Raw genomic sequence first — 18,623 nt, 5'->3', positions numbered from 1 at the left:
TTGAATAGATTCAGGTTTTTTGGTAGCCACTTTATTTAATTTGGGAACTATGGTAAATATTTCAGTTTAGTTTGGATTTTTTATTTATTATATGGCTTCTCCCTCAAAGCCTAATTTTTACTTTCATTTTTGTGGCATTTCATAACATTTCCTGTGCAGCATTTAAACAAATTTATGTGCTATATGCACATATACAACAAAGAAAAGAAACATTTTTAACCTCTTTTATTGTTGCTATGCCACATATGCATCACCATATGCATGTCACATATGCATCACTTCTCATTCTGAGAATTTAAGGAGATGGAATTCAATTAGAAAAGTAACAGAAATTTGAACCAGCTGATCATGAAGTGAAAAAGAAAAATATTATAGATCAAAGGTTCCTGGAGTGGTCATTGTACCTAATTTTACCCACAAAAACACAAATCAATATTAGCCCTTTTTTTTTTTTTCCTGAGGAAAATAATGTTTAGACTGCATTTGCTGTGGAATGCAGATATATACATGTGCATGCTGGCATATTGCAGAACCTGTGCTGCAAATGGACTTTTTTCTTTTTTAACTTTTGGTTAATCTATATAGTCAGTCCTTAAAGCAGAATAAACTGGACCTTCATTTCTGTGTTAAAGCTTTTGGAGAAGAACAAGGGAATTATAGCAGTTTCTGTCACTAGATTCTTTGCTAACACTCAGATATAGAAGTGTCTATTTGAAGTGCACAGTATGTAACTGAGAGTTTATTCACTGTGCAAAGGAATTATTTGTAGTTATTAAATTAAGTATTTGATTTCTTAGATTCCTCTACATATATCTCGTTTAGGACTTCTAAAACAGTTCTCACTGCTTTAGACTTCACCCTGAAGCTGGTCATGTAAGGAGGAATTTTTTTCAACCAAAGCTGGGGTGACATGCTAGCATTTTGAAGTCAGGTGCTGACTGCCCAAACTATAGGAAGATCCTTTAGCATATAACTGACCTTAAAATTATCTTCTATTTTCTGTTTGAGGTTCCCCAAATTTATGAATCTCCAGTTCCCTCTTTAAGTGGTGCTCCAGTTTAGAATGTACTGGTGACATTACAACCAGTGGTGAACTGCATTGGGATGTAGACCCAGCCTGTGAAGGCTCAGGTAAGAGTTTGGATTTTTGTTTGTTTTTTTAACTATATGGCACAGTTTTGGTAATACTTTTTTTCCCAAAATCATTATAAGAAATGATGAAAGTATTTTTTCCGACTTTTTTACAAAACAAAGCCATATATTAAAAAAAGAGGCATTTACCTGAACTTCTCGAGGCTGGTTTCATGGTTGTGCTGATTTCCCTGCCTGAGGTGGGGGTTCCAGACTGCAGAGCCACTTCTGGGGGTGCTGGTGATCTGTGGTTTCAGGGTACTTGGAAACAAGGGACATTTCAAATTGCAGTTATTCCTCACCATGCTAATTCAGGTATGTAGGATGTTTCCTATATGTTGATTAAATATTCATTTATTTAAGTAAAATGTATTCACAAAGTTGTATGGAGACTTGGATGTAAAAGTGAGATGTAGGAGGTTTAAGCCTCTGTTGGCATGGACTTCTACCTAGAATCCTTTTCATTTTCAGTTACTGTGATTCAATGATGCACATGGCAAAACATACCTACTTTTTTACTTACTGCTGGGTAGTGGGAGGTCTTAATAAAATTGGAAGTGCTGGTAAGGGTTGTAGATGTAATTTCTTATGTTTCTAATTAAAATATGTTAGTTCAGTCTTCTGATCATACAGGTCTGAATTACAGAGTTAACAAGATGAGCTTTTCCAGCCAAGTGAAATATTTGGCAGCACAAAACACCTTTTAAACAAGGGCATATGACCTTCTAGAAATTATTGGAGTGCAGGTACAGAGCATGGCTGGGATCACTGTCATGCATTAGGTTTCTCAACTTGCAGTCCAGGACCTCCCCTCCCTTTAGCACTTCTGATGCAAGTTAATCCCAGCCATGGACTTTTTGAGTCAGAGATCAAAGCCAGCCCTTGAAAGAGGCACAAACTCCCGTGCTGAGTCATTTGGAACCCAAGGAGACCATCTCATTTCATGGAGCATCAGTACACCAGCTTTTTGCTCTGATTTACCTTCTAAAAAGTGGCTTATTACTCCATTCAAAAAAATCCCCTGTAAATCCTTCTCTTCTAATTTAGATAATATGTATAAAGCACACTTCACTTTTGGAAAGTGAAATATATTAGTGCTACAAATCTTATACTTAAATAGCTACGTGCATAAATCAAGATTATAAATTCTGTGGTCTGACTTAGGTGTGCTTGGTGCAAGGCATAGGCATGGCTGAGCAAAGAAGACAAATCAGAACCAATTTAATGTTCCTCAGTTACAGAAATACGCTGTGCAAGCCCAGCTCCCAAAACAAGGCAGCCTCTAGAACACACTGCCTCAGACTTTTCCTGGTCTCTCTCCTTTGCTCCTCTCCCCTTTCCTGCACCTGGATATCTGTGTAGGAAAGGAGCACACTGCCATGCTTCCACCATTGGCTGGGAGTGAATGGCTGCTTGGAAATATATATATTGAAAGCAGCTTGGTCAATTTAGCAGGTTTTATGGCTGTGCTACAAAATAGGTCTTGCTGGTGATTCTGGCTCAAAGCTGGAAGGGAGCTTCCTGTAGGAGAGAGTATTATTTCATTGCTTTCCTTGTATAGGTTCTACATTTATGTTAAAATTCATTTAGCATACTGTGATGTTGGCAGACTGTGACTCAGTTTGTAATACAGGATATTAAATCCTTTCAGTTTAGGATGAATTTGTTCATAACAGAATATTAACGGGTGGAACCAAGATGTGATGCTCTAGCCAGTATCTTTGGAATGCTGCATTAATTTATGTACATCAGCTCGTCTTCAGGTAATACAGAAGTAAGATCTGGTCTTCAGAGGTCACAAGGGAAATAGACTCACAGAAAACACAGAATATTACATCTGTTGTGTCTGCGCAAAGAATGAGTGCTGGTGATAGTTATTAACTGGTAGTGTCCAGGGGGAAAAAAGGCACTTATCTACTGAGGGGAGGGTGATTATTCTATTTATTTGTTTATGTGATTGATGGGGATGCTTGTAAGACTGACAGGTGTGGTACGGTGATAAACTCACCAAGTCTTGTTCTCAGTCATCAGAGGTACAGCATCTTAAGAATGCAGAACTACCAAACTGTCATATAAGTGGGATGCATTTTGGTGCTTTGCTGTTCTAAAACATTATTATTAAAATGGTATTTAAATATTGGAGGTACTGGTATGCCACAGAGTATTTTATGCTGAAGTATAAATATTCTGAAATTTACATTTTGTACATGGTGTGAAATACTGGTGTCATTTGGTAGCTGGAGTAAAGGCTTTAGGAGTCATGACTCTTCAGTGTTTTTCCTGACATGTCAGAAGTGTGAAGAACACAGTAAAATATTTGGTAATGGACAGGCATTTCCATTATCAACATGTCAGCAAGCTTCAGGCTGTTCAGTGTATAAATAATGGTTTGAAACAAGTGGCTTTGCTTCTGTCATGCCTAGAAAATGCAATATGGCTGGCTTCTCATTAAACAAACCCAAAGCTTCCTTATGTTGCTGCTTTTTTTTTATTTTAAACTAACATATGATCGTGACATTGCTGTGCAGTTCTCTGCTGCTTATGTTTTAAGTTGAAATCTCGTTTTTGTTTCAGATTCTCCTTCTTCAGTGGTTAACAAACAGCTTGGATCCATGTCACTTGATGAGCCACAGGGTGCGTGTGACAGGAAATGCACTATACCCAGCCATAGCTGATTGCAATGCTTCCTTTTAAAGTTGCATTTCATCATGAGAAACAGTCTAAAAATGCTGTTCATCCACATAAAGTAGAATTCTGTAAGCAGATCTGCTGGAAACTCATTATTTAATGATCAATATGATTAACAGAGTGAGGTTAATTGTTGTTTTTGAAAGCCATCCTAAGCTCAATTCTTCATGCAATTACTACAGTTCAGTGTAGCTACAGTAAATGTCTCATGTGTTCTACAGACAGTTGGAATATTTTGTAAAATGCAAAGTAAAATTAATTTTTTAAGCAGGTTGGGTTTTTTTTGACTGGTTCTTCTTGGATCAAAGGGCAAATAGCAAGATTGCAATAACCTTTAATCTCACAATGCCACATTACTTTCTCTTATCCATGAGTGGTGTGCAGCTTTAGTGTTCCTGCTCAGTTTGAGTAACTCAGAGCACCCATTGCACTGAGGTTCATTTTCCCTCTGTATCCCCTTGTCCTTCACCCCTCCTGCTGAACAAGTACTGGTGTTTCTTGTAGGATCCCTATGGACTGGGGGTGGACAGAATGCTTGGGAGCTTTCTCTGTGCCCATTACACATCAACCTCCAAACTGTGAGCACTGAAGTGGGCCAGAGGTGACCCTGTTCCAGCAGCATCAATGTCATCTGAAGGGAATATTTATGGCTGAATAATTAAGGAGTGATAGATGCTAATTTAAAAATAGATTGCCATACGCTCTGCATTATGCTTCCATATCAAAGTGTCTGTAGAGATTTAATAGCTTAAATCCCCAAAACATCTATGTCTTCTTTCACATTCTAAACTGGAAAGCCAGTTTGAAATCCCACTTCTGAAAAATAGTCTGTTTGGCAGCTGTTGAGACTATGGCTTACTTTAGGAGGCCAGAGTGTTGGGGAAAAAAAAAAAAATCAAGCGGCACCTTGACAAAACAAATTCTGTTTGTGGAAATACATTTTGTGATGAAATAGCCTTAAAACTCAATGTGTAAATTTGCTAATTGTTCTAGGATGAATTGTCTGCATCATTCCAACAGTCAGGTTTAGCTGGAAAACTTGCTTATAACAAGTGGCCAAGTTATGCTCTCTGTTCTAAACTCAGAATAAAGCATTATTTGATCAGAGGAGAGTAATACCGAACTAAAATAGAAAGTCTGTAAGTGTCTTAAGATTCTTACAACTGTATAAATTTGGGAAAACTGTTTTTTTTCTGCAGTAATTTACCTGAACTAAGAGATCCCTCTTATAGAAGCTTCAGGTTTTTTAATGCAGGAATATGCAGGAATAATATGCAGGGAAAAAAACAAATTCAAAATACATTTGCTTTTCAGTACACCAGATCTCCAGTTTTTTTAAGGCAATGTTTTTCTGCTTTGTTAGCAGACAATGTTACTTTTAATCTGTAAAACTAGGAATTTGAAAAAGGAGCAAATTTATTAGGAAATCTTTTGCTCAAATGATAACCAGAAAGAATAATTTGCTGAGATCCAGTTGAATTTCTGAAGTTTAACTGCATTAGTTTCATTTCTATTTGAAGTCTCAAAACAGTGTAAGTAGTTAATGAAGGAAGTCATAACAGTTATTTTCATACAGAATTACCTTTCCTTTTTAGTCCTGCCTTCTCTTAATTTAGTGCTGAATCAGCTGTCTTCTGTTGGACCAGTCTCTCTTGTTGGCATTCGTGTTTTAAGACTGGTTTTTGAGTTAAAAGATCTTTTGATTCTTACTGCAATTGCATACATTTATAATGCCAGCATTCTGCCAGCAGAACTCCAAAGTCATTCCTTCACACATTTGTGTGTACAAAATGGTTTCAAATGGATCACATTCATCTACACTTGACTTTTCAAAAATGTTTTGTAGTATGATTGTAATAGTGGTGGGTTGGCCTTTAGGTCTGTTGCAGTGTTAGTATTTTTAAGGTACTGCCTGAGTTGGAATGAGTAAAGAGGGAACCTAAGGCCTGATTAAATTTAATGTGTTAAGGCTTCTCGGAGAATTCCTGTTTTTCTGAAACACACAACTTATTCTCTTCTCTTTGGATCAATTTTTGTCCCTCCCAGAAGCATCTCTCTTAGATACTGACATGGAATATAGTGCTGGATAGGATTTTTTTTTTTTTTTTAAGAGGAGTTATCTATCCTCTTCTCATGAGGTTGCCAACAGATGAATTAACAGGGCAGCATTTGAGACTAACAGTGCAGCATTTAAGATGTGGCAAACTGGCTTGAAGTTCCTTACAATGTTAGTTTAATTAGGAAATGCAATCTGCAAACTTGTCCTTGTGCACTTACCCCATTATAGTTGTGAGCCCCAGTGTCTGTGAAGTTACACTTGCACAAGTTCATTTTCTAAGGGAAAAAGTATGTCTGAAGGTTGTTGCTGTCAGCTGAGTTTGGTTTATGGATCTGTTTTTCATGTAAGGTTATGAATGAAATTTTCTCTTCAGTTTTAAGAGTGGTAGTTTAAAAGTGCTTTCTTCCTGTAGGCACCTGAAGAATGGACCATTTTATGGGAGTGTGCTTTAGACAGGGTTGTTTATGAAATAACTGTAAGTTGTTGATAGTATCTTCATAATATCTTGTGTTTGGCTATAAAATTAAGTAATGTTTCAAGGGATTTTTGAGGAATTTAGAATAGAGGTTAATAATGTGGTGACAAGCTACAGTTTTCTCTTGTACCAGTGATTACCCTGATAGCATTGGCAACCAGATTAAAAACTGAATTGCCTAAATCACAGAATTCGGGCCATTTTCCTCTCCTTCCCTTCATTGTCAGTGTGAAGTAGATCTGCCCTGATGGGATGAACTTAGTAGAGGAAGAGAACAGAGCTTCATTCTAATCTGGGCAGTCTTTAGGTATCACATTTCTCCCTGAAAACAGAGTTCAAGATTTGTAGGGTTTATGTGGCTTCTCTGGAAGTATGTTCAGTTACATAGGAGGGAAGCTTATTAATTTTCTTCACAGAGGCTTCCAGTCAGTTTTCATTAGCAGTGTAAATTTAATATCAAACATTGAATGACACAACTATTTCTCTGCAGTTTATTATCAGATTCTTCTCTCATCTGTCTTTAAAAAAAGTTTCTTGTTCTTACTGGTGTCTATGTTATGCCCTAAAGCTACTTGAAAGAAGAAACTGACCGCATCCAAATTGTAGGTCATGTTATTGTAGATTTAGGAAAATGCTATTATCCGGTATGGTTTAACAGCTATCTGTTTCCAGAAACTTGTAAAAATAATTTCTCAGTCAGTGCCCTCTTTAGTGAAGTCTGCAGCAATTCTTCCAACTCTTTGGGGGTGGACAAATATGAGCATTGCTTCCAGAGTTAAGTGTAGCCAATCCTTATGCATCTTGGATAGATTTTCAGGTACTGAGATTTTAAGAAATACAAGCCTGGTATTCAACTAGGCTCTTTGTAGATAGCAATGTTTAGTTACTTTGGCAGCATTAAGTGGTTTTGTCCTGAAACCAACCTTGCACAGCAGTGGGAAGTCCATAAGTACAGTTTGGGGGTTGTCTTGGATTATTCACAACAGGAAATTGTCTGTTTTTAGCTGGGTTCCCAAATCAAAGATCTGTCTTATCTGTAGCTGTTAAAAGGAAGCTGAAGAATTCTCCAGCTCTCACTTTTGACTTTCAGTGTCAGTTCCTGGTGACTCGTGCAGTATGTGGGATTAGTCAGTATTTCTACTTGCTGAGGAAGTGATGCTTAAAGTCTGAACAGACTTTTATAAAAAGATTTTATAAATCACAGATTGTCAAAAAATAGGGGAAGCACCCGTTCGGTTAAGAAAGAATGTCACTTTTGTTCACGCTGTATATAGCACTATAAAATATTTCCTTACATTTCTTTCTTAGATTCCAGTTCCTTAAATAAACTTTCTTTTAATCCTTGCTCCACTCTAACAAGAGTGTAACTAGAACTTTTAATTTAAAGGGACTATAAACTTCTCTTTCTATGGAGTGGGGCCCATACCTTGTTCATTGTTAGGATCATGGTTGTAGTTGTTAATTCTCTTTCACATAAAGATATTTTAATTTTTTTCTTTCAAGGGTTTTGTGGTATGTTTTGAGTTTTTAAATTTCTCTCCAGAACACATGTTCTGAAGTGCATAATTAAAGTTATTTGGCACAGCTGATCACTGCTCTCATCCTGTGAGTGGGCTTCTGCCTGTCATCAGTTTAAAAATATGAGCATTGATTGTTAGGTTAAATTTTGATGTGCTATCTCATAGTTACTATAATTCAATTGTATCTTTAAAATTAAGTACCCTGTGCCAGTATTGTAGCCATTACTGTTATGATAACAGCCTTTTTAGCGGGGAAATTTGTAGGCTTGTGTTTGAATGGAATGTTAGGTTTTAACTGACTTCCACAAAGATGATCTGCAGCTTTTCCTTTATTACACTTATCAGTGTGCTGCCAGTACTGCAAGGATATTTATAGTCCAATTTCTGTATTCCATAAACTTAAAGAAAGGACAGAAGGTTTTGTCCAAATAATCCTGAGATAAAAGGCTCAGTAGTCATGAAAAGCAAGACTGCAGAGGTTTTTAGTGGCCATTTGAATGCATTTGAATACACTAAATAAACCTTCCCTGAGTTCTGAGAGAATGGTACCTCTGTAATGAGGCTGATTCTGATGTTGCTTTCCATCAACTTTTTTAGTATTGCCCAACTTCAGGAGTGATGGCAAAGTTGCCATTTGTGGATAGATGGTGACCATGAACTTTACTCAGAGGGGATGGGTAGGTGGGTGTCATTGAGCAGTTCTGTTCTGAAGCAGCCCATTAACATTCATTCCTTAGAACCATCTCTGCAGCAGAGGACTGACCAGCATGCCCTGGTTTTCAGTTCCATTCACTTCTGTTGCTTTTGGACATCATCAGTGAGCTCCTTTTGCAAGAACTCCTTCCTGCTTGCAGTAATTATAATACAAAATAGGGTTTTAAGCATAAAACTCTTGAAGCATAAATTTACAGTATTTTTATGACAACTGACTGACAATTTACAGCAGGCCTAAGGGTACTGGTACTTGTCTGGGTTCTAAGTAGGCAACAAAGTAGAGGATGGTGATTTTTCTAGGCTGATTATGTCTGGATCTTGTAATCTTTTTTTCATGTGTATTACTGAGGCAAAAAGACTGACTGCCACTTAAAAAAATAATCCTATTAATATATTTGCTATAAAATGGATCTGCTTATTAGTGATTATATCGTGTGTACACATGTCTATCTGAAATTTTATTTACTTGCATGTTGAAGGACAGCATCTCCTTTGTTTGCTCTTCTAATTAGATATAATTTTAGACCATTTTTCAAGCATTGCAAATACGGTGTGTTTACTCTGGAGCTTTTTAACTTTTTGCTTGGGCTGTAAGAGATCTTAAACAGACATTATATATTTACTACCACATTTGATAATTAAATTAATCTTCAGAATTATAGCAGCTTTATGTACATTTCTAATGCCTGTTAAAACTTTATCAACCCCATATTTACAGAGAGTGATAAGCCACGAACAGGAACAGGTGAACCAGTTTTAAGTTTGCACTACAGTACAGAAGGAACAACTACAAGCACAATAAAACTGGACTTCACTGATGAGTGGTAAGAACAAGTTAATTTTGGTTTTGACTAATTCATAATCAGCACATGTCAATAACACTTGTCTAGCATAGTTACAAATTATTTTCCCTGTAGGAGAATAGGCTTATGTCTATTTTTAGGTGTATCTACACAATTTGAAATGGCTGTAGTTCTTGATGCATTCAGAACATAAATTCAGAACATAGACATACTTTTAATGTGAAATTTATACAAGAGACTTCTTTTTTGTGTATTTACCGTGAATCTCTATAATGCAAACATAATTTGAAGCATGCTATTTTTATCAAACCCTGGCATAATATCAAGGTGTTATAAAGCAGGGTAGTACAAGGATAGAATGGTAGCCCAGGTGCTATCAAACTTCTCATAAGGAGTTCTCCTAATGAGTCTTTGTGTGACTTAGTTCCTGAGTTGTAATCAGTGAAATTAATATTTCTCTGTCTAAGGAGTGTTGATGAATGCATAAGGCTGAGATAGCAACTTTGTGGACTGCTTAGGTGTTGCAGTGGTGACATCCTTTCCAAATAAGGAACACACACTGCCTAATGGCCTCATGTACTTGGCTTTGTGCCCAAGTCTATCCGTAGAGCATCTTGGGATCTCCCAGAACAACCATCCTCTTTATTTTATCTCATCTTATTTCTGTTCCTCTAATTCTGTTTTCAAAATTAATGTAGGAGGCAGTAAGGAGAAATGCTTGCTCATTGTTACCAAGGGGCAAAAAAGCCACGAAACTCAGCCACGTTTAGCCACTCTTAAGTGATGTGGCTTTAGACACAAAACATACACCTTGCTCACAGTTTGGAAACTTAAAACACTGATTTTGACTCCAAGATCCTGCAAACTTTGAAAAAATTAGTTTTGCTATAATGCTTTTACCTAACTCTGCAGTTAGTCAGCAAATTCCATGGAGCTTGGTGGTGGGTAGTGTGGTGTGGGTAGTGAGAGGAAGAAGCATTTTCTGGTAGGACAAAATTGCAAGTCATTGTCAGTTCAGAGGCTGACTAAAAACATTTTGCTGAAGAATGGAGCAACAGGAGTAGGATGCAATTCCATCTGACAAAATGATGCAGTTGAGAACAAATGACAGCCCCCAAATCTGAGAATTGGAAGTTGTGAAAATGAAATAGAAGATGGCATATAAATGGAGCATTGAGCTACAAAGTGGATTCCTAAGAGTCAAAAAGGTATTTTACTGTTTAGGCTGTGATTAAATTTATAAAATGAGAAATGAAATAGCAAAAATCCTCTACTTGGTGTTTAGCAGTACCCTTCTTGTCTGGCCATTCAGAAACAATGCTGGAAGTTCTGGATTTAGAAGAAATACTGTAAAGGGCTAAACAAATTTCCCTACAGCCTCCAAATCCAGTACAGCAATGAATACACAGAATATTGCTCATCAAGAGGAGTAAAAGATCTGATTTAACGCAAGACACAGAATTCCTGAAGTCTGGAACGGATTCTCAATAATTTTGACTAAGCATGATCTGTACTGCTTCTAGCAATGTAGCACATTAAATATTTTCTAATAACATACACGAGTCAGAAGATATTTGTAAAGAGCCAGTCTAAATTCTTGAGATTAACACTTATAATTGCCTATTTTTCCTGCTTTTGTCCAATGATTTGCCTGAGTTTTAAGCCACCTCACACAAGAGAGCTCAGCAACAAGACTGCATTTCCTGAAAGTCTTTGCTAGAGAGTCTGAAAGCATGAGTTCAAATGACATTTAGGACAGCATTTGACATACTTCCTGAGGATTCATTTTCCATATTGTAAAGAGAAATTAGTGTCTCACAATAATAGATCTAAACATGAATGGGGAGTACATGTCAATTACCAGCTCATAGTGAATCTTGAGAAATAACAAAACTTTGAGAACTGAAAGTCCATACCTCAAAAGGTACAGGAATGAAAATTAGTGGTTTAGGACCTGGAGAGTTTTATCTAAATCAAATTTTTTAATTGAAAGGAATAACAGTATTTATTAGTACTCAGTTGATAGCTTGTCATTCCTCTAAGAAGATTATTTATACATCTAAAAAGTGTGCAAATAGTGAAATAAAGCAAATCCTTTGGAGTTCTTACAGTATTTGAAAAAGCAATGATGACATTCTTTAAAAGTAAAAAATAGAAAAAAGATAGGAAGGAGAGAACAAGGTTCTATGATGCAGAGGAATTGTGTGGGATGAGTGGCAACAGACACAATAAAAGAGAATTTTGAAATTACTGTAATTGGTTGTAGCTGCTGCCAGGGGCTCTCACTTGACTGCAGTGAGATAGACGATGTTAGTCAGGCTGTGCTTTTGCAGTGGTCTTATGTATTTACGTGATCCTAAATTACTTTCTTTTTCCATGTTACGTTGCCAGGAGCATCACAAATTCAAGCTCTAGAGGGAGTGGAGGTCATTGCAAAACTGAAGGCCAAGAAGACTCTGTAAAAACAAAAGCTTCCGACGAGTCAGGGCCTGATGGGGAAGAAACAAGTAAGATACATTAGAATTTCTCATGCTAAGGCAAAAATTCTGCCTTCCAATGTCCCTGACTCCCATTGCATACACTAGTAGTTTCATACATGCACATGAAGCCAGAACACAGCCTTAATAAAGAATGGGTTTGGTTTTTTTTTTGGGAAAGAAGTCACCAACCTGAGATAGCTGCAAATAAATATAAATGTTAATTTATCTTGTCTTTAGTTCTAAAAATGTTATTCTTCTTAGGGGCATGTTGTGACCCGATTTGTATAGAAAAATAGAGCAATTGCACTTGGCAGTCATAAATGAGTGCTTGGAATTTTGTTACATTTCTTTCAAGCTTTCACTGCGTTTTATTAAATGTGTTTGTCTTGCTCGGTTCATTGCCAAAAGGGCAGTCAAGTCCAATGACTGGTTCCAGAGAAATACTAAAAAAAAATTTTAAAAAGTCCCTTTTAATAAACTGATTACTTCGTTTTTCTTCAGAAATAATAGTAAGTGTTTGTATTAAGAGTACAAATGCTGGTTTTGCTGCTAAAGTTCTCATGGCATAAGCGGTTAAATACATTAAGGAACAAGAAATTACTACATTTTTCTTTGTTAGTGTGTTGACCTGGTCAACTATATAGGTTTATATATACTGATTTTTATGTGACTGATAGCTGAGATTTCAGTAGACACATTGACTTTGGAGTAGATTGCTTGGATTGGTTTCTTCTGGGAGTGCTGGTTTCATTTAGACTAGCTTGTATTATAGATGTGCATCTAAATGAAATCATGTGGTTTACTATTAAATTGCTTAATTTAGGGGTTCCTGATGAATCTCTCAAGGAAGATGCAAGTGCTGAAGAGCTGAAAAATACAGATGAAGCTGTAGAGACAACAGAAGCAAGTGTGTATCTGTACTCTTTCAAATAGTTATAGAAAGAAATAGAGAATGAAATATGAACTCAGTTTGCATAATTTAACCTTGCTGACCATTTCTAAAATAGACTAGAATCATTAATGGTGTGACTTACTTTGCCCAATATGTGCTTTTTAGCAGTATCAGATAAACCTGCTCCCGAGCACTCAGGAACTGAACCAGAAAGGGACGGCCCCGGTGCTGGCGCCGTCTCTGGGAACGCAGAGGGAGAAGGCTCCTGTGCAGAGGGTGCAAACCAAGACCCTCGCAGTCAGGGCGCTGACCCCGCTGCCGCTGTGCTGCTGGCGAGCGAGGAGCCTCTGTCCCAGCCGGAATCCTCCGGGCTCGCAGCTCCGGACGAGGCCTCCAGCAGGAGCTCGGCTCTGCAGGAAACCGATGACAGCGATGACGACCCCGTCCTGATCCCAGGGGCCAGGTATCGAGGAGGCCCTGGACACAGGTGAGGGCAATACCTGGCTCTGCTTGCTTTTTGCTTTTTTTCTTTTCCCTTCCTTTTTTCTTGTTTATCTCTTTGAATGAAAGATCAAGAAACTCAGGCCACATGTCCTTAGAGTGAGCCGTTCTTCCGCTACTGGCCAGGAGCTCGATGGCTGAGTCTGGTTTGTCATTGTGTAAGATGTGTGCGTTTTCCCTGCGAGCCAGGAAGGCTCTTGCAGATCTAATACCTGTTTATGTTGATCTCTTGCCTGCTGAATACCTCAGTGCTAAATATTTGCAGTTTATTTTTTATTATTCTCCCTCTAGTCATAAGTGTAGAAAGCGTAAATTTGGGTACAGGGACCTACATTTTATTTCAGTTGTACCTTAGGTATTCTAATTTTGGTAAAGCAAGAGCTTTTAACTGCTGTTGTGCAGCAGTGGGGTGTTTGTAGTACATATGTGTTCTATTTTTCATTCTTCTTTTTCTCTGAAAGAGAAACTTTTCCTTTTGTTGGTTATTAAATATTACTATGTATGTAAGTAAAAGGGAAAGGTAGACTGCCAGCTGTTCCCATTAATAAAAAAATGCATTTTAATAAGCTTTGTGTTTTTTTTTTATGAAGAGCTGTACATATTTGTTTGATCATTCAGTAAACTGAACCCTCGATTTGCTATTGTTGGTTTAATATCTTTGTTCCCTAATTTCAAAACTATAAAATTGTTTAACCAACATTTGTTGTTAGGCTTCAGACAATACCTATTTTTACTAGCTTTAGATGTAATTTAACCTTGTATGAGATATCTTTGCTTTGCTACTGTTCAAAGACAGTGCTGTTAATTTCTTATGCTAGCAATGGAAATTCTTCATAGGAATTTACAATATGTATTCATTAGGAAATCATGAAGAATTTAATAGTTGTTTCTAGAAAAGGTTTTGAATAATTTGTAGTTAAAATGGAAATGGTAAGCCACCATATTGTCAGTAGTGACAAAAAGAGCAGTCAGCAGTTGTTTATTACAAAACACAAGTAATTCTGCTCACTAGATGACAGTTTTTTATGAAGAAGCCAATATACACAGATTCTGTCTTCATCCATTAACTTTCTATGCAGTACTATTTGTAGGCAGATATGGAACGGCAGAAGTATTTTTCCCTGCAGAGCCAATGTTCATTATGATCCAGTGATTGAGGAGCAAGCTGTGAAAAGCCTTGCAATTTTAATCCCATTTCCATTTTCAAGCAGGATTCATAGCTTCTCTTCATGCACCATGTTGTCCCCATGATGTAATAATTTCTGTAACAATGTGATAAGAATGACACTTCAGGTATCACACAGCTGTTACCACTTCCCACTAGTGGGGGACATCCTAAATGAAATCACAGTTTATCTGACGTGCTTTCTTTCCTCTCTGTGCAGTGAGTTTTCTTCTAGTAACAGTCTGAATTTATCACCTAGGAAAAATCATTCAGCTGAATGATATAATTAAAATCTTTTATGCAGGTTCCCTGCTCCCTTGTTCTTTCCCCAAATAAAATCTGAAGAAAGTTGCTTTGTAGTCAGTGCTGGTTTAGGATTTCCTGCAGGCTTTCATTGCTCAGGTTTAATGCCTGACCAGATAATTTTGTTCTGCTTTTGTGTGTGTCCAAGCAGTGAAGCTTTCCAGTTCAGCTTCTGAGCATTACATTCCCTCCTGTTCTTCAGGTTTCAGGAGTTTCCAAATGCACTCTGGGATACTAAGAAAGACATCCTGTGTGTGCACAAAGGAATTTGGATTTCCAGAAAGAAAGCAGACACTGATGGTCTTAAAGGCTATAGCTCTAAGCCCTCTTAGTATTTATATCTCATATTAGAGTGCAAGGAACTGGAAGTCCTCTCTACTAGTACTGTGGCAGTTGTTGTAGCCTAAAATACCTTTCACAAAAGGATCAAATTTGTATAAAACCCCCCATGCCCTTTAACAAGTAGGAAGCTAACTCAAAGCATTGTTACTACCTTGAGTATACATGAAGTTCTGTGCTAACATTCTGTTTTGGCTGAAATAATTTTTCACGCCCAGTGCTCATCATTGAATGATGTTCATCCTGTCCATTTTCAGATTTTTCTCTCCTTAGACTGACTGCCAAGTATTTCTCATTCTTAGCAGTAAAAATTCATTGGTTTCCTGCCATCATGCTGGTTTCTGTCTCCTCTTCATGTTTCACTTCTTGCCTGAATGCGGTAGCCCAGCCCCCTGTGCTGTTTGGGTTTTGCTGGAGTAATTCTGTGGTTGTTACTCTTGGTCTAGAGAGGATTCTCTGAGCACAATGAGCTGGAGCTGTGTCCTCCTCCTCTCTTGTGTGTAGCTGTTCCAGTGTGTGCTCGTGGCCAGACACAAGCCCAGCACCTTGCACTCTCTCCTGCTTTGTCATTCCTTATTAATGAGTGTTCCCTTTCACCAGAAGGAAGCTCAGAGGTGTATAATTCAGTATTATACTGCTGATTTTCCTTTTCTCAAGGCCCTACTGTCCCCTCTCTATTAATAAGCTCCCCACCCTCCATGATGATTGATGCATGATTCCATTCCTACATCCTGCTCAAGGACCATAAGCAATATATGGCACAAAATTGCCTGCAAGTCTGGGGCTCCACTCCACCAGGATGCTTTCTGTAGGCTTCTTTTCTCTTTCCTCACTCACTTGTGTTACCTAACAATTCCTTTACTAAAATCTCATTTTTCTCGAGTTTAGCTAATAATTTACTTTCTAATGTGTCATAAGATAATTAATGGCATTAATGTCTGAGTAATAAAGTAGATGTTTTTTTTTTCCCTGTAGAATACTTAGGGGGAGCTGCTTTGGTCTTTTTTTTGTGGGTTTGGTTTGGTTTTGTTGTGTTGTTTTTGTTTTGTTTTTATTCTGAAGAATAAAGACTAGCCTGCAATAATCTACCTTGTAATGAAGAAAAAAGTTTCATTTCCCTATAAGACAAAAAAAAAGTAAAAGGCTATTGTAGCCTTCTGAAACAGAATGCTAAAAACTGTTTGACTAACAACCCATTTCCTATATGTAGTATTACTGCCTTTGTCTACAATCAATTTATTTTTCTTTAGGCTGTCTTTTCTTATAAACCCAATAGCTCTTGTTTACACTGAGCAGAAACTCTACAGGTGGAGAAACTGAGATAAAGGAAACTGTCTCTGAGTCATTTTTCCACTGTGAAGTATAGCTTTCTCCACTGAAAAAGAAGGGTAGATTTCTGATTCTGTACTCTGAAATAATGATCTACAGCTTCCTCTTAAGGGAAAAAAAAAAAGGGGGCAGAAATACCCTTCTGATAGCTCTGTTAAACAGAGCTCTAAATAAATTGAGAACTTCCTGCTGCATCTCACTTTATTTTTAGTAAGATGGATGTAGATTTCAGATTTATGAATAAATACTGTTTATTTTGCAAATCTAGTAGTACAAAGCTCCCATCATTTGAATATTATTTGGGTACAAATCCAAGTTGTAATGTTTTCAAGCTGAGGCTTTGATCTTTTTCTCAAATAATCTAACAATAGATACAAGGAACATAATCTCATATTGTGAATGCTTATAAATTGCAAAACATAATAACCTGAAACTGAACTATCAGGAAGGACTGGGCAAAGTCTACACCTGCTTTAATGCTTTGAAAAGGATTTTAGATAGTAGCAGCAAAATGTGGAGAAATAGTAAGATCCTTTGGTTGATTGGCTAAGTCAGCTGCATTGAGTAGGAGTCAGCTAGGAAGAGTTTTGACACCGAAGGACATTTCTTTAAAATAAATAATTGAGAATGTGACATCTGACTTTTTTCAGCAGCATTTCTGTAGCTACTGAGCATCGCTATAGGAACGGTCTTCACAAGTGACTAAAAGAAGCTAAGCAGTTATTCCCTTATTTCATGTTGTTGGGCCTGTCAATGCATGTTCTTTTTTAACAAAAAAGGATAAGGAAGTGCACAGAATATTTTAAAATGAAAAGTAAATTAAAACCTCTTCTGTACAGCAGGGCAGTTTAGCTAGATATTCACCAGAGTAAATGACCTCCTGTGCATTTTAGGGAATCCCCAGGAAAAGGTGCCTTCTCTGACAAATTCTTTCAATCTGGACATATGCAAGGGCATTTCTTCTTTAGAACTTTTTGGGTCCAGCAAATTTAATTCAAATAGAGGGTTGTACCTTGTAATCTGTGGGAGGGGAAAAAAAAAAAACAACTAAGCAAAATGTTCTTCATATACAGAGAGCACAGTTTTTAATGGATTGATCTTAACTTTCATAAATTAGTCAAAACAGCTCTCTGAGGGCTGATTTCCTACTTAAATGACTCAATTAATTTTGTTTGGACTTTGAAGTTGATCTGGGGGTGGAGGCTAAGCCTGGAAAAAGCTACAACTAGTAGTTGAAAATCTAAAGAAATACAAATGTAAAATGGAAATGATAATAGAGCTGCTGTGGTCTATGAAGAATTACTGCATTTTATAACTTAACTTTGTGTACTGTTATATAATCTGAATACTATTTTTGCTGAAATCCAAGTAGTCTCATTTACTGACTCATACACTGGGAAGGAGCCTTCTCAGCTGGAATTCATAGAGCACATTTTGTAAGAGATGCTAACCTTTGAAAAACATGGTACCCAGCATTTGTGAATGACTTCAGTTGTTATTCCCTTTACTAGATATAATATCAGAGGAACAGCGATAGGTGATAGAATAATGAGGTAATTAATTATTTTATTCCTCCTCTCCTCCTTTTTATTGCCGTATATTGGATTTATCAGGTTCTTGTTTTTCATACCTAACTGGCATTTTAAGAATTGCTGTACTTCAAATGCTATGAAATAGAGCATATTGCTTGAGTTATATTTAGCTGCATGTGTTGCATGGAAATTGAAAAGAAATGGCAGTGTATACATTTTACAACCTATTAACATTTTTATTGTGTGCCATAGAAATTAATGGAATTTGAAATGTGTGTAGTTTGTGAAAAGAAATACCTTTTATTTTTTTAATTGAGCTGCTGAGGAACGAGTTATATTTGCATGGGCTACTGCTGACTTGCTTTGTCTGGTACTAGAGAACATCCAGTTCTGGACAAAAATATAAGACTACATGGATCAAAAACCATTTACATTTTTTTCCTGAACAAGGTTATGGAACTAAGCATAATTATTAGAGCTATATTGGGTAATCCACATTTAGCGAGACAGATCCTAAATTTTTTGCAATATTGCTTTTAATGAAGTTAAATGAAAAAAAATCAATTGATCTCATATTCTTTATTGAAATACTTGAGGGAAGCAGTTGTAAGAACATATAAGGCAATTTGGGTAATTGTGTTTGGCCACATGCCCCAAGAGGGAGAAACTCTCTGCTGTGATTTCAGGCAGAG

The 18,623-nt window shown here is 37.0% G+C and overlaps 1 protein-coding gene across 1 annotated transcript in view; it reads left to right on the top strand.

The window, feature by feature from the left end:
- The window catches only part of DCAF6 (DDB1 and CUL4 associated factor 6), a 76,173-nt gene that overhangs the window by 43,358 nt on the left and 14,192 nt on the right, over positions 1–18,623 (top strand). The window contains exons 12-18 of the mRNA XM_062515309.1: positions 3,706–3,765; positions 7,223–7,230; positions 9,308–9,411; positions 11,782–11,897; positions 12,694–12,777; positions 12,928–13,249; positions 17,911–17,952. Coding sequence (XP_062371293.1) covers positions 3,706–3,765; positions 7,223–7,230; positions 9,308–9,411; positions 11,782–11,897; positions 12,694–12,777; positions 12,928–13,249; positions 17,911–17,952 — 736 coding nt within the window. The remainder of the gene's footprint in view (positions 1–3,705; positions 3,766–7,222; positions 7,231–9,307; positions 9,412–11,781; positions 11,898–12,693; positions 12,778–12,927; positions 13,250–17,910; positions 17,953–18,623) is intronic.

This window comes from Cinclus cinclus, chromosome 2 (genome assembly GCF_963662255.1).
Source record: "Cinclus cinclus chromosome 2, bCinCin1.1, whole genome shotgun sequence".
Classification (NCBI taxonomy): domain Eukaryota; kingdom Metazoa; phylum Chordata; class Aves; order Passeriformes; family Cinclidae; genus Cinclus; species Cinclus cinclus.
The sequence above is the reverse complement of the archived record's forward strand: the minus strand, read 5'-3'. Positions and strand labels throughout refer to the sequence as shown.